The 26,118-nt window shown below is 38.6% G+C and overlaps 1 protein-coding gene across 1 annotated transcript; it reads left to right on the forward strand.

Moving 5' to 3' along the window:
- Nucleotides 1–22,344: 22,344 nt before the first annotated feature.
- MC4R (melanocortin 4 receptor) lies at nt 22,345–24,274 on the forward strand. The gene has a single exon (XM_062617699.1). It carries the CDS (start codon nt 22,808–22,810, stop codon nt 23,801–23,803), a length of 996 nt encoding a protein of 331 aa, XP_062473683.1. The 5' UTR covers nt 22,345–22,807; the 3' UTR covers nt 23,804–24,274.
- Nucleotides 24,275–26,118: the final 1,844 nt, after the last annotated feature.

Genomic DNA, 26,118 nt, shown 5'->3' on the forward strand with positions numbered 1-26,118 from the left:
CATAAAATTTAATAGCATGCGTACCCCACAGCTAATTATTAAACTTTCAGGCTTTTGAGACTGGAAAAAACTTGATGTTGATGCTCTAGTCTGACCTCTTGGATATCTTTGTGACAGATGCTCCACCCAAAATTTCCTTTTGTGTGCCAGATATTTTAATTCATTAAAAAAATTATTTTCAAAAGACACTCAGAAGTGCTATGATTCAGTGGTAGATAATTTTCCATATCTTTTTGTCAGGACATGTTATTATCAGTAATATTTTAAGCTAAAAGTATGAACTTTCTCAGCATCTGGATGTCAGGTCCCAGAAAACTGTTACACCTCATCAGCTAACCTCCCACATAATCTTGGTGACTTACACCCTTTCTGCACAGTCACATAAATGCTCTATTACATGACAGCAGTTATACTCCGTGATTCAGTAACCTCTTAACCTCCCTTACTCATATATGTTGTGATCTCCTTCAGTGTCTCAGTCAAAGAAAAACTGGTTCTTTTTTTTCCAGAACAAGAGTAATTCTTGCATTGTTTTACTGATCCCTCTCTGTTTTTCAGGACTTGCACACCCCAGATGGTGTGACTGGATGCAATGTGCAGGTAGCTAGTTCATTCCTGTGAAGTGCAGCAGCGGCACCCTGGCCTCATGGGGAGGCTGTGATCTGTACTGCAGTGAGTGAGGAATGAGAGAAGAAAACCCACATCAATGCCCATGGGATGTCTCTGGGAAATACAAAGAAGCTTTCTAAGCCCGTTAATCAGTGTTGCTGAAAGGCTAATATAATGTCCCTGAAAAGCAAGCTCAAATTTAGGCTGATGAAATATGTGTCATGTTAAAAAGTACTGGTGATACATAGATTCAAATTCTTTTCCTCTCTGGAGCTGCAATGCTGACAGGTGCTATGAGGATGCATATACACGATTCCTTCTCAGAATACTTAAATTAGGCGAAGAATAGAAAACAACAAAAAGACTGCTTAAAACCACCACTGAAGCTAGATAAAAGGAAGCACAATATCATTTTATGAATAATACATTTTTACTATTAGGCAAACAGATGAGAATTATTAGACCCGCTTACAGCAAGGTAGGAATGTGACCTACAAAATTACTGCCCTCAAAATCCTGTCATAGCTACCACCCAGCCCTAAAGGTGTCTTACATCTTAGTCTAAAACCACCACATGCAGCTCAGGACTATGAATACCTGGGAACCATACATTTCATTATGAAAGTTTTAAAGGTTAATATTGCAAAGCTCAACACTATCTCTCAATTCTCTCTTTTTCTCAGGACCTTAAAGCCAAGCCTATAATGCTGGTAATAGAGTAATTCCAGTGATGCTGGTGGGACTTTGCTGATTTACAGAAGCTGAGCATCTATTGCAGTATGTCAAGTAGGCAACCATGTTGGAGTGTCCAAAGCTGTAACTAAAGTTTCTTGGGGGAGCATTAGTGGGTTGTTATACAGTAAGACTGGAAAATATGCTGATTCTGCAGCATGGAGAGATGACTTCTTGCATCTCCCTAATGATCTTAATACTCAACTAAAATACTCAGTTAAACAGTGGTTAAAATATTTGTCCCAGTATTAAGGCTTCATTATAGCTGTTGTGTTGTTTTGTTGTTGTTTTTTTTTAACAAACAAGGAACTGAGTTATTTCACATCTTGAACTCACGTCTTCATAACTCCACATGCAGCTGCATTCTGAAATAAAAATAATCTTGCTCTTTAGGAGTTCAAACATTGTAGGGTTTTAAGATTATGTTTTTGTTTATCTCTCTGAATTCTGACTGTAGAAGGAAGAATTAGACCCACTGGGAGGAGCTACATGAGTTTCATAGCAAGGGTGCATGCTCTTGAATGTGTATGTGTTAATACTTGCCAGTAATTTTCTATGTGAACTTCTTTGCACAATGGTGATACATAATATTACTCTTTCCTCTAGAAGGTTCTTATAAGTTAACATAATTTATACTGAAATAAAATCTTCCCCTTTGACTGTTTCTCTGTACTTTCTTTAAGTGCAGAAACAGTCTGAAAGACATGACAGAGTTGATAGAGAAAATGGAGACAGTTGTTGAACTCTGTAGAAGCTTCAAGGGTTTTTCAATACATTATTTCTGGTGATTCACTGCACTGTATTACAAGCCTCAAGTTCTGAGATAGAACATGCAGCAGGAAGATCCAGCTTTCCTATTTAAATCACTTGTATTTGCTCAACTCTTATCTAATAAGTATGCTCCCTTTCATGGCTACATATTTACGCTTATATTCAGGGAGACCAAATTCCACATGTATCCTCAGGTGTAGTGTTCTCCCTTGCATTAAGGCTTCAGCTCTCTTTTTCATTTTTTCAGCTAGCTAATGGGTAATATTAGACATGAGAACACAAGCAGAATTTAGTCTGTCTTCCTGAGACCTTTTCTGCACCTAGAGTTTTGGAGTATGCAACTCTAAAAGTTTTGACAAAGGCATATAGAGTTTGAATTGATCTTCAGTGGTTCTAATCTATTACAGTAAAATGAGTGAATGCATTCTCTGTTTTATACTTGCACCTACCCATTCCAAGTAAAGCAAAACCAATTTTGTTTGGCACAGTACAGAGGCTTTAGGTCTTGCAAGTACACAATAGCAAGAAGCAGGCTCTTAGGTTTCCCTGGAAATTCTCCCTGTTGTAGTTTTCTTATTTTGAACAGCTTTATAGCACTAAGTTAATTTCCCCAACTTTTCATTCCTAATTAGAAAATACTCTTCACTGGTTTCACTCACTTTTGTTCTGGTGATATTGTGTATTACTGAAGAAGATATTTGGAATAAGATTTGAGTTTTTGCAGATCATGAAACCGTTAAGATAGCAGTGCTCATAAATGCATTGTAAATTTTCTTGCTAGAGGTTTGAATAAGTGTAGGTAGAAGATTTCTACAGGAAAAATAATCACGAATCCAGGACAGATGTTGATCAGTCAGGCTTATTTTATGCACTAATAATACAGAACCATGACATAACTTTGAAACATTTCTACAATGTATTTTGCTTCTGGTTTAGATTCCTGAAAAAATGCACTGGGTGTTCCTTCGCTTTCTCATGTGTGCATGAAAAAACAATCCTCACTGGGAACCAGATATTTTTGTGCTGCATCTAGTGTTATGGGCTATGGCTGATATCTCTAGCTGCCAAGATGTAGCTAGAATGAAAACAACCTTCCATTAGCATTCCAGTTCTATCCAGAGAATACTTTTGCATATTCACAGGTATCGTTTCAATTGCTGCTAGCATATAGGAGCAAAACTAATAGAAGTTTATGATCCAGTGACTCCTGTGATGTCAAACCAATAGGCTTTTGATGGAAACTGGAACATGAGTAGTTCATTTCAGTAGTTATTGGGTACTGAATCTGTTCAATGTGAAATATTAATGATTCCCTCCCAGTGTCTCTTTTATTCACTCCTAACAAGCGTTTGAATGAGCTACGTTACTCACCCTGTGTTTTAAGATATTTTTTGCTTCTTCCAGGGGCAGTATGAAGTTGAGTAAATTGAGTTTTCCAAGAGACTAACAGGTTCTCCTTCAGTGCAGTCTACTGCCTGAAAGCTACTTCAAGTTTGTATGACCTCTCCACATTACAGGTATCAGTAGCTTTGGCTGTGTATTAACATTGCAGTGGAGTTACTTGCACTATAGTATAGTATTCTGTATGAAATACTAATCTGTTTGGAGGTTTTAATGTCCCTGAGTTCAGTGGAAAAATTACAGTATATTCTGTGAGCAAGACAACCAATGAGATTCATCCAGATCTCAGATATATGAGTCCTATAGCTCAGGGTAAAATTGCCATTGGAAAAAATCTTTTTTTTCTGATATGAAAGCTTGTGAGGCAGTAAAGGTGCTGAACTCAACAGTATGCAGATTAGTGCTACCAGTGTACTAACAGCTACAGTTTTGTAGAAAACTGTTTTAAATGTTTGCTTCTGTGGGACTTGGAAAGAGACGCCTGGGACAATAATTTGAGAATTGCTCTGTTTCTGTTGGCATGAAGGAATGCATTATACATGGATGAAAAGTACAAAAGTCAGGTCCATGTTTCTGTTTTCCTGGCTGTCAGAAATGGAAGTGCATAGAAAGTGAGTAATTAAACAATTTTGAAAAGTTCTGAATTTTGCAGTTGCAAAAAGAGCTATCCAAATGCTTCCTGGTTATTTTTTTAATGAAATGATTGTTTTTTAATTGTTGCTTATGATTGTTGTAGATGATTTCTAAACATTATGCATTCACGATACAAACAAAAAAGAAACGTAAGCTTCTTAGACAAACCTTTCATATTGTTTTGAATAGTGTAATATAGATTAATAGCATTAGCAAAATAAGCTCAGAGAAATAAGCGTCAGTCATGCAATAGCATAAATCCAAATTTCATTAACCTTGCTGACTCATAGTTCAAAAGAGATGCAGACCAGTTGGAGAAAGTCCAGAGGACAGCAATGAGAATGACCAGAGGTCCAGAAAACATAACCCATGAGGAAAGATTGAATGAATTAACTAAAGAAGAAAAGCTAATGAGGGGTATAAATCCAATAGGTAAATATAAAACATACGAGGCAGTTGCACAGGGATTAAACCAGCTGCTTTCAGGTCCAGAGTGAGAAAAAAAAAACAGTGGCCATAAATTATAGCAGCAAAGATTTAGGAAAACAGTTGTGAGAATAACAACATTCTCACAATAAGAATGTTGCATAAGAATCAGAATCATAAGTAAGAATAGGCAATCAGTCACTGCCAGCCACCTAAACACAGGTTGGAGAGCTGTCTGTCAGGAACAATATAGATGCATAGAGAGAATTGAAGATGCCTGAGGGCTCCTTCCTACCTCATGAGTCCTCAGTGGAGCAGGCGGTGTTTATGTGCCTAACCTTGAATAAACCAACAAAAGTCATCAACGCCTCATATATTAAGGGATCAAAATATACACAGAACCTTTAGGTAGTAACTGACATGCACCTTACTAATACCTTAAAAAAAAAAAAAAGGAATGAATCTGAAGATCATAAAATATAACTTGCTGGTAAGTCTCCCCCTTTCTCTCAAACCTTGCTGTTAACATGATCTCGGGTCTCAGAAGGTAGAGTCTGCTCTTTTACTGTATTGTTTTTTTTCATCAGCCACAACAGTGCTTGCCTTCAGCTTCACATTTTTTACACCACTCATATTCCTGAAGTTTTTTCCCATCTGGGACAATGTGCAGAGAGATCATTCATGGGCAAAAGAAAAGTGACGAGCTGCAATGAGCACCGCTGCTGTTGATCATTACAGAGAACCTTGAATATTTCTTTCTATGTAGAAGTCACCTATAAACATGCTAACTGGGTAAAGTAATTAAAAGCTATGTATTTGTAGATTGAAGTGAAGATCAGAATAATCCTGTTGGGGTTATTTTTTTGCGCCTTGCCCAATGCTGGAGTAGGTGATTATTCACATTGCAATAATTTTAGAGTTATTTAGTTGAAGAGTATCACAAAGTACATTCTTCACCCAGATCTATAACACTGTTAATATTTGGTCTTTGACATCTATATCCCTTACTTCTGGTCATCTGTCTTAAAAAAAAAAAGAGCTTTATTTTTTGTTTCAATAAATTATGAATCTAGGTATCAGTTAATCAATTAAGTGATTTTTTAGTTTATTTCAGCTCCAGTCTGTTTCTCTCTGCCAGGTACAGACTCCATTACTCTGAACAGTAGGATTATCTAGAGCATTTACAAAATCAGCAATCTATCTTCAGCTTACTCAAATCAGTATTTTAATGACCAGCAAACCTTGCAATGTTTAATTTTAGATGCTTCACTGAACTTTAACTTGAAAATTTTCTCATTAAATTCTCCAGTACTTGGCTTGACTTCCAGGAAATGATCTAGAAATGCTATTTGCATATCTGTGCCTGTGGCAGGTACACGCACCCTGACCAAAGCCCTGACAAAGACAAACAAAAGCCCGTGAAAGCTTCCCACCACAGACAAGAGCCCTGGAGAGCCTACTGTATGCACAGCTCTTGTCCCACCTACGTGGTGGTGGTCAGTGGGTGCAGGGTCAGGAAGTTTAGTCCTGAGCCCATGGGGGCTACATGGCCATGTTTGACCACAGCTCAGACTTGGCCAGTGTCGTGATTTAAACCCAGTCAGACAGCTCATTCACTCACTTCCCCCCCTTCTTGCCCTCCCCCTACTCCCAGAGGGACAGAGAGGAGAATCGAAAAGGAAGCAACTCCCACGGGTTGAGATAAGAACAGTTTAGTAACTAAAGTATAACACAAATCACTGCTTCTACCGCCAATGATAACAATGATAAAGGAAATAACAAGGGAAGAGAATACATCATCTCACCACCAGCCTACTGACAACTCACCCCCCCCAGCCCGACGAAGCTCTGACCAATACCACCTCCAAGTGGCTGCAGTCCCAGCCCTTCCGGGTAACTCTCAGTTACATCCTTGGGCATGACGTGCTGTGGTATGGAATACCTCTTTGGTCAGTTTGGGTCAGGTGTCCTGTCTCTGCTTCCTCCTGGCTTCCCCTCCTCCCTGGCAGAGCATGAGGCTCTCAAAGTCCTTGGCCAAACCAAAACATCATTGTTATCAGCTCTGTTCCCAGACTGAAAGTCAAAACACTGCACTGCACCAGCTACCAAGAAGGAGAAAAATGACTGCTACTGCTGAACACAGGCCAGCCAGGGTACAAAAGGAGCCCCATCATAGAGCCATTTGAAGTCAGTCCTCAGAGCATCAGGCTGCAAGAGGTTCTTCCCTGAGAGGGTGGTTGGTCACTGGAAGGGAAGTGGTCCTCAGGTCATGGCACCAACTCTGTCAGAGTTCAAGAAGCTTCTGGGCAATTCTCTTAGTCATACGGTTCAGTTTTCGGTAGTCCTGTGAGGAGCAGGGAGTTGGACATAATGATGCTTTTTGGGTCCCTTACAACTTGAGATATTCTATGATCTAAGGCTGTTTAGTGTAATAAAGCTCCATCAATGGTGATCAGTATTTGATATTCAGCAAACGGTCCAAAGAAATCTTGGATTTTACAGTCATGGATTAAGTTCCCCTCAAGCAGTTAAAAATCTAATGACTGTTTTGGTTTTGATCCCACCCATTTACCCCAGCCCAAGAACAGCTGGGAAAATTGGTCTGACTGCACCTTAACAGCAGTGATTAACTACCACCAGGCAGTGTTTTCTGCATGAAAACTGCATTTGAACTTGATAGCTGAATCTTTATAAAACTATTGTTAATTATCACTAAAGAATCAGCTTCTGTTGGAAGCTTTTGTGACATGCAGTCTAGCTCATGGTGTTATACAAAATACTTTTATTAGATATTTTGTGCTAGCAGCTTTTAAAGGTTTTAAAGAGAATCTTGCAGTGGGATATAATCACTAAGTCTGCTTTCTAAAGTAACCTAACCTATAGTAGGCAAAAGAGTATCTGGAGTCTATGCCTTGTTAACATGCACTACCTCTGGCAAAAAATGCATCAGAGATATTTTTTCTGCATCCTAAGTGGTCATGGTAGGTGCACACAGACAGAGAAAACATAGGATCCAGATGGAGAAGTAAATTGACTGTGAGGGTGAGGTGATAGCCAAATCCTTCTAAACTCTATGTTGCTATTGCTAGATTAATGCGTCCTGTGCTACAAGAGCAACACACTGCAGATCTGGGACATGGTAGCCATCTTACTGTGAAAGCTGTCTGTGCTAAACTGTGTCCAGCCACTGCCCACCACTGCCGTCCCCATACTCTATATGCATTCCTGAGATGGATAAATACATTTATGTGTGGTGGCATTTAGCAGAGAAACACCTTAATCCGGAAAAAAACCCTGATGATTTTGTTCAGGGATGAATTTTGAGACTGAACAGCTTATTATTTCATCCTCTTTCCTGAGTCACAACCAGCTATTCTGTCTTTGGAATTCCTTTAAAAGAGAAAAGGAGAGCATTCAGTGCATTCAGCATGTGACTGTACACGAAGCAAAAAAGAAAAAGTAAAAAAAAAAGAAAACTCTGTGATCTCTCTATTGCTGCACGTACAGCTTCTTGCTTTAGTTTCTGTTATAGATGCCATGCCCTGGTCAATGGGTCTTCTGTCACTACTAAGTGAAGCACAGCCACAGCAGATTAGTTTCCGTCTTTTCAGAGATGCTGTCTGGATTAGCTGATATGGGCCACTTCAGAAATTTTTACTGAATGCCCTGAACGTATGTAAGTTTGCACACTAAAATGTGCAAGTTAAAAAAATATCAACATGTGGGTACATTTTGCTACTTCTCACACTTTTTCCTGATCAGCTCAGAGTTATACAGTGAATAATTACAGGGTTTTGATGGTTGTTTTGACTGAACCAGAACTTCAAGGCAGAAAAAAAGGAATCAGGATTTGCCCAAACACTGCAAGTTAAGAAGAAAAAACTTTTTTTTTTTAAATTTAATTTCCTGTTTAAGAATAAAATTTGTTCAATTTTAGTGTGAAAATTTTGAAATGGGAAATGAAAATATATTTAAATGTAGTTTTTTTTACTATCAAATGTTTTTGACAGGCAGTATTAATGTTACTTCATTAGTTTTGTGGATAATTTTGGCCAATCTGAGGTAGAATTTTTCAGTGAATAAAGTATTTTATGAAGCAATATTCATCCTTCCTGAAAAAAATTATGTACTTTTCCATATTATCTGAATGTGCAGTAAAAGAGTTATAAGGAATGATATTAAATCAGTTCAAGACCAAGTTGAGAAAACTCTTACCTTGAGAGGCAGAAACTAATTTTAACACAAAGCCTCTGTTTTATGTGCACAATTCCAGCTTTATGCTAAGAGATTAAATATCATAGAGTCTATTGCTCTGAAATTCTGATTTGAAGGTAATAATTTGTGCATTAGTGGAATTTTGTGTGTTCATCCCAAACCATCAATCACACAGTATTTACATAAAGTTAGGCTTTATCAGGCTTGAACAGTTGTTTGGGACACATAATTTCAGTCCATTTAGCCTGTGTTGCTTTGGAAAGTGCAATACTATATCTGGCAAAAGTTTGTCATGTTCACTGTAAATTAATATTTTTATAAAGAAAGGAATAATGATACTCTTTTTCACTAAGAATGAATTACTGGTTTCTCAGCTATTTGGAAAAATAAATAGGAACATACACTTCAGAATCTGATCTTTCTTTTTTTTGTTTTGTATGTCCTCGCTTGAACAAAAGATAGCAGTCAAAGGCAGACTTTGGATAATTGATTTGTAAGTAAGATAGATTCTAAAGGCAAGATTTTAACGAATTGGTAAAAAGTTGCCATCAATTTCTGGACAGCTTCCATTGCTGAGTGACTGAATATATTTCCATTGAACAGGTGAGCTTTAGCAATATATTCAACAGAAGACATTGCATTTCTAAAAAGTATATAATTGAAAAGTTTCAGAGCATTACTATTGGTAAATACAAATAAAGTTTTATAGGGTTTTTTTAACTTACATTTCTTAGAATAAGCTTGCCAAAAGTTTGAGAAGAACTTAGGGAACTGAATTAGTATTTCAGAAAATGAACTTATTCAAATGAAAGTTTAAAAGTAAAATTTGTAACAGGCTCCAGAAAGTGTCTCTGTTTGAGCAGAAAACCTAGGTAGTGTCAGCCAAAATTATGATACCTGCTGTGCATGAAATAACTTAAAAGGAGATTATACAACTCTTGCATGAATATAACAACGGGAAAGTGAGAAATGCTGATATCTCTGTCCAGAGATTACCACTTCTATGTCATTTCAATGTACCAAATGAAAGAAATTCAGACACACAAGTAAAACATAAAGTGTATTTACTGCCTGAATTAAAAAAGCAGTCTGCATAGCAACCCCCGGTGAAGGTTACAAACTTTCCATACAAAGGCAGAAAAGGGGACACCTCCTTAGGTTAGAAAGCATGAAAAGAAATCAATAAAAAGCCCTGAGTTAGACTGGAATATTTATGAGAGTTTAGTAGCTTCCTAAAAGCACATACAGTTTTTTTCAAGAATCTTCTTGCTTTGAAGTATAGCTTATTAATTCTGTCTGCCATTAACCTTTGCAGTGTTGGCTTGGAAACCCTGTTTTAGACAGAATATGCTGTGTGATGGAGCTACTAAAAGACACCACAAAGTTAGGCCTCCTGTGAAGTTTGACCTTTCCTTTAAATGGCTTGTCTTGTTGAATTTTGATTCAAGTTGGTCTCTAGTCCTGGGAAGTGCTCTAAAATGGTAAAAATAGTGAGAACTGCACCATATTGAGTATTTCGTGAGACTGTGTGCAATAAAAATTTGTAGTTTAGCTGGAGATTGTAGATGCCAGGCAAGGATTACTTTTCTTTTTAAAAAATAATCCATTCTGAGATGCCAACTATTTTCTGAAAAAGAAAGAGATTGTATTTTGCAGAGTGTCTGGGATAGTGGGGTTCCATGTTCATTTGGTTCCTTCACATAAACATATCAGACACTTCATATCAAATTCAGTGATTAAAAGTGACAGTCCACTAATTTTGCAGATACTTGCTCTGCAGAGAGCAATAGACTGTTTGGAAGTCACACACTTTTTAAAAAAAATTGCCCTTCGTGCCACTGACTTTCTAAAAGCATTAGAAAGGTTTCATCTTACTACTTTCATCGATTCTGTGACATTGAAGATTGTCTTTGGGGAGGTAGGGCAAATTTAAAGAAAATAGTATCTTTTCTTCAAATGAGAGAAGGATTTCTGCTATTCAACTGAACTAAAACACCAGTGGCCTTTAAATCATTTGCTTGTGTAATACAAAATTCTTAGATATTCTCATATAGAAAGCAATGGGAGCACATTCTCATATCTAATAGTTAAAACAGACCTACACAACTTCAACCTTGTTTCTCTTTTCCATCCTTTAAATTAATTGAAATGTAATTACATGTCTTCCATGACCCCAGCGCAGAAAACTATTCTCTTCTGGCTCAGAGTGATCTGAATCACACTAATGCAGAAAATCACTTGCTTGAATTTTAATAACCTAGCTAGCTGTCATTTGTGTGGACTTTGTACAAGGTGAGGTGGAAAAGAAGCTGATGGCCCTCACAAGGAGTTTGCTATATTCCTTTAATTGCAGAAAATCTTTTTCATGCTACTTGTTACCCATACAGAGAGTTGCTCATAAGGGCTATTTTAAAATAAAAGTCTTTCAGGACTTAGCAGTGTTTTCCCAATAGATGAGAGACATCTAACTACACCTGGAGAACTTGAGGGGGAAGGTTGCACCCTTCCCACAGTAGTTCTCAGCTGAAGCTAAGGCTGCTTTCCTCCCCTGTCTTACTTTCCTTGCTTCTTAGAGCCTCTGTGGGTTTGAGATGGGATCTTAGAAGCTCTACCAGTCACAAGAACAGCTCTTTCTAATCTGAAGTAAGCAGAGGTACTCCATGTTGCTGAAAAGTTCTCTTGAAACTGTGATTTTTGTCTCGGGTGAGTGTTGCGCCTTTATCTTTCTCTGTACTTTTGGCCATGATGCAAAGTTGTGATTATAACTGAATTCTTCTGTGACTAAGCATATGATAATGCAGATAGATTTAGTAACACAAATCAGCTAGTTCCCTCCTGCAGCTGTATTTTACTATTCTCCTTCTGTTTTGATAAGCATTTTCTAAAATTACAAAGGAAATTTTCTAGGCAGAGAAAAAAAATTACTTGATTAATTTCTTTCAAAGAAGTTCTGAATTTCACTTATTAAAGAAAGAAGGATAAAAAAGAATTTTTTAGGAATACGTGTAAGATGTGGTCTGAGTTTATGTAGATAGTGTATCTGACTGAGTTTGAAGACAACCAGTAAAACCACTCAAAGTTGTTAAAAAGAAGAGGCCAAGGAAGTTCTATTTAATATTGGCAATGATAATTGCTGTAAATTGTTGCCTTTCTCAAAAAGAAATCTAGATCAGACAGTTCTCAGGGTGTAGTTATATACCATGATAATTTTGAGTAAGACTTTAAAAGCTTCCCAGGGTGATGAAAAATCATTTTGGCTCTTTGTTGAGTTTTAAAATTTTTTTGAAATTTTTCTTTGATGCTCTTTACCTAACTAATTTCTGAAGTCTTTTCAATTTTTTTTTCTTTTGATACTTTTTTAGTTATCTGCAGCAATGCACAGTATCTTAAGGTGCAGGACACCGGCTTATCAGTATGTTTGTTCAGGCTAGCAGTCCCTGGAGGGAATCTTAGCTTGTTTTCTGTTCTCCTTCAGTGGAAAGGAAATGTGACACACATTTAAATTGCCATTGTTTCACTTTCATCCCATGTTTACAATTCTCTAGCTTGTTCTTGCACATCATTATGTGAGAAAAAAATCTCATCTCTGTTGCTCACACAGTATTACAGTAAAATTCACTCTGGAGTAAAGGGCTAACTGAATAAATCTGCCTGCAAGTCACTGGACATCCTAGTTTACATGGCTGCAGACTGCCTTATTCATTGTAGAGTCTGTATATGGCATGTCAGGATCTTCTGTTACTCTCTGTTTCCCTGTTCTTCTAGAAAGTATTGGCTCTAGCAAGGGGTGTGGAAATCTTCCTACTATTCTAACCTCTTCTTCCCTGCTTACAACAGCTGTCTATGGAAAGTCTAAGCAAACTGGGTCTCATAGACAAGCAAAGATACCCCTGTTTTTTCCTTTTTGTTTTACAGACTTTATTTTTAATTCCCCACCCCCTGCTATATAACTAGAAGGTCGTCTTCACCTGTTTCAAGTATAAACTCTTGGATAGCCTAAACTCATTTGTCTCCCTTCCACCTACAAACTCCAAGATCTCTTTCTATGATTTCTGGGTCCAAGACCAAAATCAAAGGAAAAAAAAACAACAATGCAATGTTTGTTTGGACACAGCATCCACTACCACTACTGTGGCTATTCCTGTTCAACAACCAAAGCTTTCAGTTAACCCTCTAATCTCTCAATTAAACATTTAGCTTCAACAAAATAGTACAAAGACAGTACAAAGACAGATGAAATATTACTAATATATAAAAAGATTCCATGTCTAACTTGAGGCCTCTGGGGATTTTCTTCGTCAGGTCTTGAAGATGATGTACTTTCAGTGGCAGTTCTCTAGAAAAAAAACCTGCCTTTGAGCCTTTATCAATCTTTAATTCACTTTTAGTAGTTAGACCCCCATCAGTGCTATCTATTCCATTGAAGAAAAAGCATCTTCTAGGCCAGGTTGATATTCCAGCCATCCTGCTTTGCACCATTTCATGACAAGGTGGGTGACTTATGTGACTGCCTCCTCTCCCTCCTGTTCTTTTTCTAACAACCTTAGAATATGGAGTTTTGAACACCAAAAGGGCAAGAGCTACTCTATTTGCACTGCTGTCATATAGCCATTCACCCTTTTCTTTCCTTGAAAGTGCTATGACAGAAAATTATCAGCCTCTCACAGCCAGCCAATCTCTACCCAAGTAGTAGGGAGGAAAACAATTTATAGTTCAGGCTTCCTTATCCTAAAAGGAAAAGAAAGGAGGCTCTTCCTGAGTTTAATAAAAATGGCCCTTCACTAGAAGTTCTGAGTAATGAACTAGCATAGACCACCTCTGCTATTCAAAACCTGAATTGATTTATGTCCTTGCATTTTCTAAGATGACTTTTTCATAAGAGCTTTGGAAATAAAATATCTCTGCTTTCCAGTGAGTTAGCTTCACTATCAATACAGTTTTCTAATTCAGACTTTTTTAAGTATCAGAGGTCTTCAAGAGAGTTCCAGGTGTTGCAGCAATTGCCACAAAATGAAATGGGGTATTCTTGTCACCATATGTTAATGACTGAGGTAAAGAGATTGCCAAGAAACCAGGTCACTGCAGACACACTATAGTTCTTCAAAAGTCTAGACATTCTGTATTTTCCTTTTCTGCATGAGTTCTCAGAAAAAAATGACTGTTTTGGATTGTATGTCAATGAAGATGCTCTTACCTCAAGACAGCACTCTCAGGCTGTCCTTTAGTCTAATCTTATCCTGACACCACTGCTGGCTAACTCACTCATTTGACATATGACTTGGTGCCTCTATGTCTTACACCACACTATGACTCCAGTATTTCTAATTGTTTTCAAACAATTTAATTCCTATGGAAAAAACCAAGTCAAAAGGAGGTTAAGCACTCCCTATAGAACTGGTAGACTCTGCCCAGGATTTGTCCAATATCTCTGCTAAAAATTAGTGTTTTGAGGGGCTATCAAAACGGGTAGAAGCCATGAATGTCAACTATGCAGCTACATAATTGGAGACCATTTGTATTAACAGAGCACAAGCTGCTTTAGACTTTCTTTAGAAGACTAATTCCTACCTCCTGTATGTGGTATTACATGAGAGAGCACAAGGCAATACAGAATATGGCTGCACCACATGGAGGTGGGATAGAGGTGAGGTTTATATTCTTATATATACATGTGTGTGTGTGTGTGAAGAACATTCAGGAAGGATTAAAATAATCTGGTTTTCAGTAACTGTATATATCTAAGCCCCTCTGGACATAAAGTATGTATCTTGAACACCAGTTGCTATGCGCACAACTCTCTCTAAAGGTACTAAAGAAATGATGTCATGGTAACAGTGGTAGCCTAGTAATTTGTGAACTTTTCCTATGCAGAAAATGCATAATCAGATAATCAATGTATAAGTGAAACAATACAAAGAATTTGGAATTTGGTATAGAACTAAAGACTGTCATTCTTATAGCCATAGACAGTAAGCACTAACCAGCTGGATGCAAATGTAATCCCCATAACTGTAAACCATTGGGAGCATAAATTTACAACACTGCATTTTAAATGCTGGGTTGCTTGGAGTTTATTTTGGAGCAAATGAACTGTACTTCCTTAATGCATTTTTTCTGCATCAAGCTGCTGTCAGACTGTGATTTCTGTAGGAGTAATATTCCCTCTTCTTTTATCACACGTTCAGAATTAACTGCATGTCATCACCCCCCACACCTGAATCATCCAAGGATTTCAGCCCCAAAACTCTGAAGGCACAAGCTTTTTATAGCATGTGCCATCCAGCACTATGAGATCGTGCACACACTGACCACAGCTGTTGATATCTTCCTTAGCTCAGACAATAAATAATACCAATTTACAGAGGGTCCTTCATAAATGAATTTCAAACCTGCCAGTCTTTCTCCATGTATACACCAGTTACCTTACAGTGTGAGTTGAGGAAGTGGCCATGTGACTTTTCCATTGGAATAACAACAATTACCCTCAGAGGTGAACTGGAAGCTAGTTAGTAACTTTCCATCACATGTAAGTTATACCTCCACCCTGAGGACTTTTCTGAAAAACTGAAGTGACTTGATGTCATCCAAACCAGCTGCTTTTTTGCCATGAAGGTGGCTTTTTCCCAGCCTTGGACTGTCACTAAATGATGATCTGTCAGTTTTTCTGCCTTGGTTCTGTACTCCTTATTCAACTATAATGAGACATACCATTTTTCAAGCTTTCATAGTTAGACAGCCAGACTGACTAGATTATTTTCTCTTCTAGAATAAAATGCTACTGCAACTCTCACACAGAAAAACATGGAATATCATTATGGCAGAAAACTGGATATGATAAAGTGGAAAAGTGAAGATCATTCTAAACTACATAACTCCATAATATAAAATGATCTCATGACCAAAAGTGAAAGAATCAAGGGTAGTGCTGAAAAGTAATCTGGGAGCATATAGTGAGTGAAGAAAAACATATAATTATTAGAAGTATTTCCTCTGTTGTATTAATATATAAAGGCCATGAACAAAAGAAATGCCAGGTTAACAGCTCTTTTTTTTCTTTTTCTTTTTTTTTTTTTTTTTTTTTTTCCATAGAAAAAACACAGAAATCATAAATTCAGGATTACATATTTTTCTTGCTTGCTGATCTGGGTAGTGACAATGTTTAATCTGTACTTAATCCTGCATGCTGCTGTATGTCTTTAGAAATCTATTTGGAGAGCAATATTAACACTAAGGAGATTGTGTAGTCATTTGAACAAAGTGCTTCAGATGAGTCTGAACAGACAAGGAAGTAAATCTACGAGCAAGTAAAAGAAAATTGATTATTTGGGAAGGAGGGAATGGGGGAGAAAAGACTAGGATAAGGATGGTGATTGTTGCATTGACTGCAAATTAACGATCTCCATGATCACAACAACGATCACCTAAAATAGAAATGAGAATGGATTTAAGCAGTTAAGTGCTTAAACCCTCTGTGCTCCTCATGCCATTTTAATGGAAAACATTCTGGTTTTGCACATTTATAGCATCTTCAAATTAGTGCAAATGTATCATTTGCCAGCAGAATATACATTTCTGTACTTTCAGAGACAGATTGGCAGGAGTCCTCTTGCTCTTCTAACAAACCTGAGGAAAAGAGGCAAGCTACAAAGACTCCTGCTCTCAAAACTGAAGCTCCTTGGGTTAAAAACTGTTCTCACCTCAGGTGAGAAAGGTTAAAATTAAGTTACAAAAATTACAGGGTAATCAGGACTCCAAAATAAAAGGCTAGACAAAAATATATTGGGCCAGCTTCCCACTGACCATTGTTTTCATTTGCATGTCACGGATGAGTTGAAAACTGCTTGGACTAATGCTCTCAAAAGGTAGTAACGGACACTGGGCAACAGTTCAGCTAATAGCCGGTGTCATGGCTTAATCCCAGCTGGCAACTAAGCGTCACCACTCACTCACTCTCCCCCTGTGAGACAGGGGACAGAGTCAGAAGGGTAAAAGTGAGAAAATTCATGGGTTGAGATAAAGAAAATTTAGTGCATACAGCAAAAGCTGCACACACAATCAAAGCAACACAAGGAATTCATTCACCACTTCCCACTTGCAGGCAGGTGTTCAGCCATCTCCAGGAAAGTACGTCTTCATTAATTGAGGGGAATGGTTACAAACACCATCATACTGAACATCCCCCTTTTCCTTCTCCCCCTAGCTTTTTATTGCTGAGCATGACATCATATGGTCTGGAATATCCCTTTGGTCAGTTGGGGTCAGCTGTCCCAGATGTGTCCCCTCCCAGCTTCTTGTGCACTCCCAGCCTACTCACTGGTGTGGCCGGGTGACAGGCAGAAAATGCTTTGACACTGTGAAAGTACTTTACAGGTCTAACTGTACTAACATATAACATCCCTGCGTTATGAACACTGTTTTCAGCACAAATCCAAAACATAGCCTCATACTAGCTACCATAAAGAAAATCCTAACCAAAACCAGCACATCTGGAAATAAATTGAGTACCCTCAGGTCTCTACTGGGAGTGATTGTTCCATATCTTCATCACTAACAGGGAGGTTGATAAAGAATGTACCATCCACAAATTTGCAGATTGTAGTAAGTTGAGGATGAATGTGGACACACTAAACAGCAGAGATTTGATCCAGAGGGATGCTGGGAGACATGAGTATTGGGCCAACAGAATATTTATGAAAGTGAACAAGAAGTACGAAGTTCTTTGCATGTGTGGAACAGCCCCATGCATCACTACGCAATGGGCGCTGACTGCTTGAGTAACAGTGTTACTGAAAAGGACAGCAGAAGGGTTACATTGGATGTCAACTTGAATATAAGAAATAATTTTCCAAATTAGAAAAAGCACAGCTGCCAGATTGAAGTAGGTTATTATCCCCACTTACCTGCCATGGACAAGGCTGTACCTGGAACAATGTTAAACTTTGGGCCCCTGCAGTTCAAGAGAGATGTGGAGAAACTGAAGATGGTTCATTGAAGGGCTGTCATCATGGGCAGGAGCTTAGGTTGTGTAACCAAACCACAACCTGTGATTGCTTTTTTTTATATTCCCTGGCACTACCAAGAGGAGCTTGGCCCTATAAGTTTTGTACCTTCTTTTCCATTAGCTATTAAACTCGAATAATCTATTAGATCACACTTTAGCATTCTCTTCAACAACCTTTACCAGTGCAGTTTCCTCTGCCTCTTCTGTAGAGTGTGTAAAATAGTCTTTTTTTTGATTCAGATTAGGAAAAGCTTTTTAACTGGGAAAGCAATGCAGAACAGGAATAGGTTATCCAGGGAGGTTGTGGGATCTCCTTTCTTGGAAGTTTTCAAGACCTGGATAGACAAAGCCACAGCTGATATAATCCAGTATTGGTGGTAATCCCATTCAAAGCAGAGGCTGGATGAGGTGACTTCCAGAAGTCTAATCCAACCAACATCTTTGTGACTCTGAACAGAAGCTTGACTCCACAATTTATTCTTGATTGACTAATAACCCCACCGATTCATTACACCGTCTTAGAACGTGTATGTACAAGCACAAAGAATAGTAATTTTTTGGTCTACAATCATATTTTTGCCTGTGAAGTAACATTACACATAGAGATCTCAAATTCTATACTGCCGAACTAGTGACCTTTTCCTGTGTGGATTTTTTTATCTATCTATCTGCAATAGACATTACCTTTACTTCACCCAAAATCAGTGTCAGCTCTCTCTGTATCCTATATTTCATCATAAACATCATAAATTTAAACAGGATAGCACCTGAAGTTTATGATAATCAGGTCTGTATTGATATGTCTTTTCATGCATATATCAGACTTGCTGGAAAATAAAACAATACATTCAAGAACCTACTTTAAAAAACCTACCAATCCAAATCACAAGAACAAACAAGTGTCTCTGTATCGATCACATGCTAATTTACCAGAGCTAGAAAGAATCAAAGAAATGTTTCCTCCAATGACATCTGTGGGAAGGATGGAAAAGTACATTGCATTATTTGAGCCATTTTTGGTAAGTATTTTGAGAGTTAGGAGGAATTTGCCTTTGCTGTAGTTTAGAGATATGACGCAGCCTAAAATCTCGTAGGAGCTTCCAAAGCTAAATTGCTCAGCTCATTTTGTATTTCAAATTCGGCATGCTAAAGCATACTACAGCCTTTTTTACTGCTTTATGGACACTGAAAAACTGGATCAAGCACATGTGACAAAAACTTCTTTTGATTATGCCTGCACATGTAAATGAAACATTTACATTTTGCACAGTGCTGGCACACACACACAACTCTCAGGAATGACTGAATGTTAATAATCTGTTTGTTTGGCTACTCCTTCTACTATGCTTTTCACAACCCCTTCTGTTTTCACTGACAACCGTTGGAGTGGTGAATACCATCTCCCTGCTTGACCAATATAGACATAGAATTCAAACAGATCTCAGACTGTGCATTTGAGCCAGGAAGTGCCTGTGCTAACTTCCTCTACTTGTCGTTTTCTTCCATAGTAGACCTATAGAGACTGCTTATGACTGTGCCCATCTTCCTGTATCACTACTGGGATCTTATCTGTTTATTATTGATTCCAGTGAATGAATTCTTCTGAGTTTCAAAAGAAACTGTCAGAAAATAATTAGGCTCTTTAAATGTTGTGAGGTGAAGATAGCTAAACCCTATTTGGAGGATGGGCATCCAGGAGTAGCTGTAGCTGGAAACAGAACATAGGACAAGAGGGAATTGTGTAGGAGGAATTTTTTAAATGGGCATTTTTTTTATGTTAAAGGGGGAGGCTGGTATAAAAATCTTCATGGATCTTTCATTTCTTGTAAGAGCTGGACCTCATATTTACTATCATTCTTTCCAGTTTATGATTTTCTGCAGCCAGAGCTGGTTTTCCATGGTGCTGAAAAGACTGCCAGCCTCCACTCGTGAAAGATAGAATAGCTCAGGTTTTGCTTTTAAAATTTAAGAAACATTTTAGGCAATATATGTTAGGCAATACTCCTGCTATCTATGACTAAAGAGACTGAAATATTAACATATTTTCAGGCATGAGAGAATTAGGATCCTTTGAATGATTTTAACATTATATGGTTTGATTTTTGGTAAGTGGGAGGCAGAGACATGTATCCATTTTCTTCCACAGAAACATTTAGACGTACATATATCTTCTCTCATTTTAAAAAGTGCTCATGTAACTTGTTTTACTTTCTAGTCAGAGCACGCTAATAGTATATCACCTCTTCAACTGAGTTGCTAAGCTACCATAAGTCTACTGCTTCCAGTCATGTACTGTCATCCCCCAAATATGAATGGCTAATACACCAAAACAAATTTGACCCAAGAATACAGAGCATAAGTAAAATTTTTGAGGTGAACGATGGCTGTGGGTAGGAAAATGTCCTTTTCTTTACTTGGTTATAAACTGCTATTGCATTTTTATGACCACATCCAGAGAAGAATCAAGCACAGAAAAGTATCTGGATAGCTTCTGGGTGAAGAGACATAGTAAATGGAAAAATGGGGATGGGAACAGGGACAATGTTCAGAGAAAGGAAAAGGCAAAAGAGGGGTAGACAGACAGACATCAGGAGCAAATAGGGCAGTATCGGCTGGAGGTAGTTCCTCTCTATTTTTGCCAGCTTCTCTTGCCCTGGCATCACCAAAGTAGGTGAGAGATCCTTATACCACGGCACTTCCAGCATGGAGGGGAGTTATGGAGGAAGGGACACTGACTGGCTGTTTCCCTGGCATAACTTGAAGATTGCACATTTCTGGCTGCAGGTACAGAAAAATACTTTGTCTGGGGAGATGCTGCTCTCCCACATCAGTCTTGATATAAATCTTCTCACTGATCTCACATTATAGCTATGTGCTTAAGGGTTAGGCATGTAAGTCCTGTCTGTTGCAGGAGTTAATGTATACTGGCCCAGGGATCAGTAACTAGATAATAAATCTTTTTGGATCCTGGCTTACATTATGTCTTGATAGGAAAGTAAATTTCACACTCTCAGCAGCAAGCTATTCCTTCCTTGCAAGGATGCTGCTGGTGAAAGATGTTTTCCAAGCTGATAAATATGGGATTTCCTGTGCTGCAAGTTGTTTTGTTTGCCTTAGATATTTATGTTTCAGCTTTATAAAGCAATCTGTCTAGGGAAAGGTCCAGAAATAATTGGCTGAGGCTTTTCTGCTCATATAGGTCTTTATAACCATAGATCTATAGCAGATCCAAATGTAAAAGGAAAATCACAATTCACCCTGGTACTGGGATGTTGAGTATAGATAGTTGTGCTTCCACATTCATGCCATGTTCCTAATTGCTGCTCATCTTAAAATCAGCTAAAGCATAGAAGATATAGAAAGTTTGAGAAGTTGAAGAAAATAGTCTCTTGCATCAGATACAGACTTCTCCACAGCCTTCCTGGTAGTTGACTGGGAATGTTCATTGAAACAACTTCCTTGCAAACATTACTCTCAGGTGTAATGACTGACTTTCCTATAGCTTCCATACCTTTAAAACACACTGGTACTTTAGGCTTTGCTCAGTAAATTTGTTTTTCAATCCTCAATTGCAATGCTTGAAGAGGAAACAGTAAAGCAACTTTTGTCCCTGTCTTTTCATATTCATTTGGCATTCTGTTCCTTCTTCTCAAGGGCTTTCCCTGAAATACTGCACACAAGCTGCCTTTCAGCTCATTCTGGGTAAGCACAAGGACATCCCTCTGGGTGGATTTTTAAGGGGTTTATTGATGCTTTTGTGTCATTTCCATTGGATAAGCCCCATTTCTTACAGAATGCAAGTTTGTCTCCCATTGCTTTCCTTCATCTGCTCTAAATACTGACTTTTCTTTTTCTGCCCAACATTCTAATTCCTGATAGCAACAGGGCTTCTGCAACTGCATCATCTTTTCATTCCTGGAAATAAGACAATAAAGAAGGCTATTACCTTGGGAAAACTCCTTTCTTGGAAAATTTATGACGCCATTTGTGACTTTAGCTCCTTTCTGGTTTTGGTCCTTATATAGCCTCAATTTCTTTAAAATTATGAGAAGCTTAGAGAGTATAATGCAACCCTGTAACAACACATCTTGCAAATGACAACTAAGGCATAGAAAAGTTAGCAATGCAAAGGAGATCTGGGAGACAGAACTGAGAGGAAATAAGTATTCTCTTGCTTCCTTGTCTTTCAAGGCAGAGCACCTATGTGCCCCAGAAGGGGCAGGAGTAAATCACAGTAAATCACAGTCTGAAAAATGAAAAGTGATCGGTTCAGCTGCAGGAATGCAGTAAGATTGCTAGTACAGTCCTGTATTATTGCTAACTAAAAATTGGTATTAAAATACTATTCTGATAAGTTAAAGAAGAGAAACAAATCTCCGGCAGCCCCTCTGCTTTCCTGCAGCTGCTGGTAGCTCACGCTGCATCCAAATCTATTGCGCTGTCTGACATTTCAGAGATTTGCAGAATCAGAAGCCCTTCTGCTTTCTGCGGCTCTGCAGCCTGATTGGCTAGAAGGCAAAGCAGAGGCGGGGATTGCCCCGAATATTTTTCTCCTCCACACACCATAAAACAGGCAGCTGGCATGCACTGTCTAACAGTGAGACCAGTGCTTGCAGTTTGAAATTAGTTTCTGCTTTGCAGCTGTCACTTGGGCATTTTATGTTTGCCTCTCTTAATGGAAGGGAACAAAAAAGTCTTGCAGCTTACCAGTGAACTAAATGGGATCTAACCATAGCGAAGAATCTGATGCAAAATAACAGACTGTTGGGACTCTGTGACATAGATCACCAAGGTAAATGCGATGATGATTAGAAACTGCGTCTGTGAGAAAGTAAATCAGAATTTCTGTGTTTGAAAACTTATTTTGCAACAGCAGTCAAAGTCTTCTGAATTGCTGCCTGCCTTGGTGCTAGCTATTTTAATTTGCTTCCCAAGCTGAAAAGTCAAAGAAGGTTTTCAAAGGAATGCAAAGGGACCAGGAGTTTTAAAAGCAGGAAACTGAAAGTGGATCTCCATAAGATGAATTTCACCCAGCCCCGTGGGACACTCCAGCCTCTCCATTTCTGGAACCACAGCTATGGACTGCATGGAAGTGCCAGCGAGCTGAATGGAAAGGGCCATTCCTCAGGAGGCTGCTATGAGCAACTCTTTGTATCCCCTGAAGTGTTTGTGACTCTGGGCATCATCAGCTTGCTGGAGAATGTCTTGGTTGTTGTGGCGATAGCCAAGAACAAGAACCTCCACTCACCCATGTACTTCTTCATCTGTAGCTTGGCAGTGGCTGATATGCTAGTGAGTGTATCTAATGGATCAGAAACTATTGTCATCACGCTGCTAAACAATACAGACACAGATGCACAGAGCTTTACCATAAACATTGACAATGTTATTGACTCAGTGATTTGCAGTTCCTTGCTTGCATCAATTTGCAGTCTTCTGTCAATAGCAGTGGACAGGTACTTTACTATATTTTATGCCCTCCAGTACCATAATATCATGACGGTGAAGCGCGTAGGGGTCATCATCACATGCATATGGGCTGCTTGCACCGTCTCAGGCATTTTGTTTATCATTTACTCTGACAGCAGTGTTGTCATCATCTGCCTTATTAGCATGTTCTTCACTATGCTCATTCTCATGGCATCCCTCTACGTCCACATGTTTATGATGGCTCGAACACATATCAAAAAGATTGCTGTTCTTCCAGGGACTGGCCCTATTCGCCAAGGGGCCAACATGAAAGGAGCCATCACTCTCACCATCCTGATTGGAGTTTTTGTTGTGTGCTGGGCTCCATTTTTCCTGCATCTGATTTTCTACATCTCCTGCCCCTACAACCCTTACTGTGTGTGCTTCATGTCCCACTTTAACTTCTACCTCATCCTCATCATGTGCAATTCCATCATCGATCCACTTATCTATGCATTCCGGAGTCAGGAGCTCAGGAAAACATTCAAGGAGATTATATGCTGCTGTAGCCTGAGAGGGCTTTGTGATTTTCCTGGCAAATATTAAACTAGGTGGATATGTTACAGTGTATACAACATGCAGCAAAGACTTGCAAGCCTTTGGACGAATTTTGGTTTAAATCATGAAGAGTGAGCACTTCTTTCTGTCCCCCATCCCTCTCATGTTTGTATCCTATTCACGTGTAATTCATATTTCTGTACAATGTTTGTGTTATCTACAGTTTGTGATTTATTTGGCTGGAAAGTAGCACTTCATACCAGTTTGTAAGTAGGTAAATAAATATAATTATGAATGTGAAATATTAACAAACATGATCATCTGTCTGTTCCAACTGCTGAAAAAATAACTAACTTGCATGACTTACAGTACGTATTCACTGATACTGTTCTTATTCTATTGAAGTAATTATAGCTATCCATTACATTATGCACAGCTTAAAATAGAGCATATGCTTCTCTATTAGTTGATTAGGGGTTCTCTGGAGTCAGAAAACAGATTTTTCATAAAGGTTGTTGCAACCGATGAGTAGTATTCATTTATTTTGAACTTTTTTCCTCCCACTCCACAAGCAGTAATTCTGTTCTTTGTTACAGTTATTGCCTACAACAACAAGATTTTTCAAACGCCTGCTAGACAGACAATTGAATGTTTGAGGTTTGGGTTGTTTTATTTTTTTCAAGATGATGACTGAGAGTACCTTTTGCAAAGTTGAAATTACTCCCTGGAGCATCAGTTAGCCATGGATTTATTTTCTAGACTGGCATCCAGCCTGAAGCAGGTACAGTATTAACATTCACAGTGCCAGCATCAATGTAAAGATTCACTGAGAGATTTACCTGATGTAAATGAAGAAGGAATTCAGTTTAAACGTTCAGTTCTTCCTTGGTCTTAGATGCTGGGTGCTGTAAGCAAGAAGTGCTCTCTGCTTCAGAAGAAAATATATCCTAATTAGAGACAAACTGTCCTCTGTTCTGAAGTGTGGCATTAGCTGATGGGACCCACTGCCAGGTTCCAGATCCACAGAGATCTCAGGTTGTGTTAATTTGTCCTAAGCACCTCAGGTGCATATGAGCTTTGCAAGGGCAATGCCATCACATGGAAAGAATGTGGCTGGTGAGTCTGTAAACCCCTTCTCTGTATCTGTCAGCCCCCTGTGTTACTACTGTTTGAAGTCAGTTCACTTTTTCAGGTGTCTAACTTATGTGCTCCATTTCAGTCTGAAATGCTACTTTCTCTCCACAGATTATAAAAAGGACCTCAGGTCTCTAATTTTAGTACCTTTGGAGGTGTATAAAAACACAGTGAAAACTGTTAGAAGCCCCAGAAATTTCTGATTTAAAAAGTCAAAATTAAATTTAAAGAATAATTTAGGTTTTAATATTCAATGCCTGATTTTACCAAGGTAAGTAGTGAATTAATTGATTATATTAAATATTAGTTTTCTTGGAAAGGGCTTGTTACCTCAAGCTGCTTGTTCCTTCATTAAAAAAAAGACATACAATGAAGAGCCTGATGTCTGTTTCCTGGGATTCTCCTCCAGACAGAAACTGATCTTTCAATGGTGGTTAACTTTTCAGGCTATCATAAAACTGTGACAACATTTGGTCTTCTGTCAAAGAGCATGTCCTGGGTTCAGTAGTAGCAGTCAGTTTTCTCTTTCTTAGTAGCTGGTACAGCTCTGTGTTTTTGACTTTCAGCCTGGGAACAGTGCTGATAACACTGATGTTTTTAGTTGCTGCTCAGTATGTTTACTCTGACCAAGGACTTTCTGAGTCTCATGCTCTGCCAGGGAGGAGGGGAAGTCAAGAGTCAAGGGGAAGCAGAGACAGGACACCTGACCCAAACTAGCCAAAGAGGTATTCCATACCACAGCACGTCATATGCAGTATATAAACTGGGGGCAGTTACTTGGAAGGGCTAGGTCACTGCTCGGGTCTGGCTGGGTATCGGTTAGCGAATGGTGAGTGGTTGTATTCTCTTCCCTTGTTATCTCCCTTATTGTTATTTTAGTGTTGTTCCCAGGATGAAAGTCAAAAACACAGCACTGCACCAGCTACTAAGGAGGACTGCTACTGCTGAACCCAGGACAGAGCATGAAGGTGGCTCTCAGTGTCTTTAACTTCAATTTACTTACAGGGAGAACAAGAAAGTTGTTTGACTTTGTGCATCAAAGTTCCTTGGAAGGCCAGCAGCAGAGATTTTAGGTCTCCTACACCCTTGCGCCACTCCATCCACCACTCTTCTTGCAACACACACTGTTACATTTTCTCAGCTTTAGTAAAGGATATTGCCACATCACAGGGTGGCAGTGTGGAAGATGTTGAAACGCATCTATTACATTAACTCTACTTATTTTCTTC

The sequence above is a fragment of the Pezoporus occidentalis genome, unplaced genomic scaffold (assembly GCF_034315485.1).
Source record: "Pezoporus occidentalis ecotype Australia unplaced genomic scaffold, CSIRO_AGI_Poc_V1 ctg2, whole genome shotgun sequence".
NCBI classification, from domain to species: domain Eukaryota; kingdom Metazoa; phylum Chordata; class Aves; order Psittaciformes; family Psittacidae; genus Pezoporus; species Pezoporus occidentalis.

Coding starts and splice junctions, on each gene's coding strand:
- MC4R (XM_062617699.1), top strand. CDS start 22,808: ATGAATTTCACCCAGCCCCGTGGGACACTCCAGCCTCTCCATTTCTGG.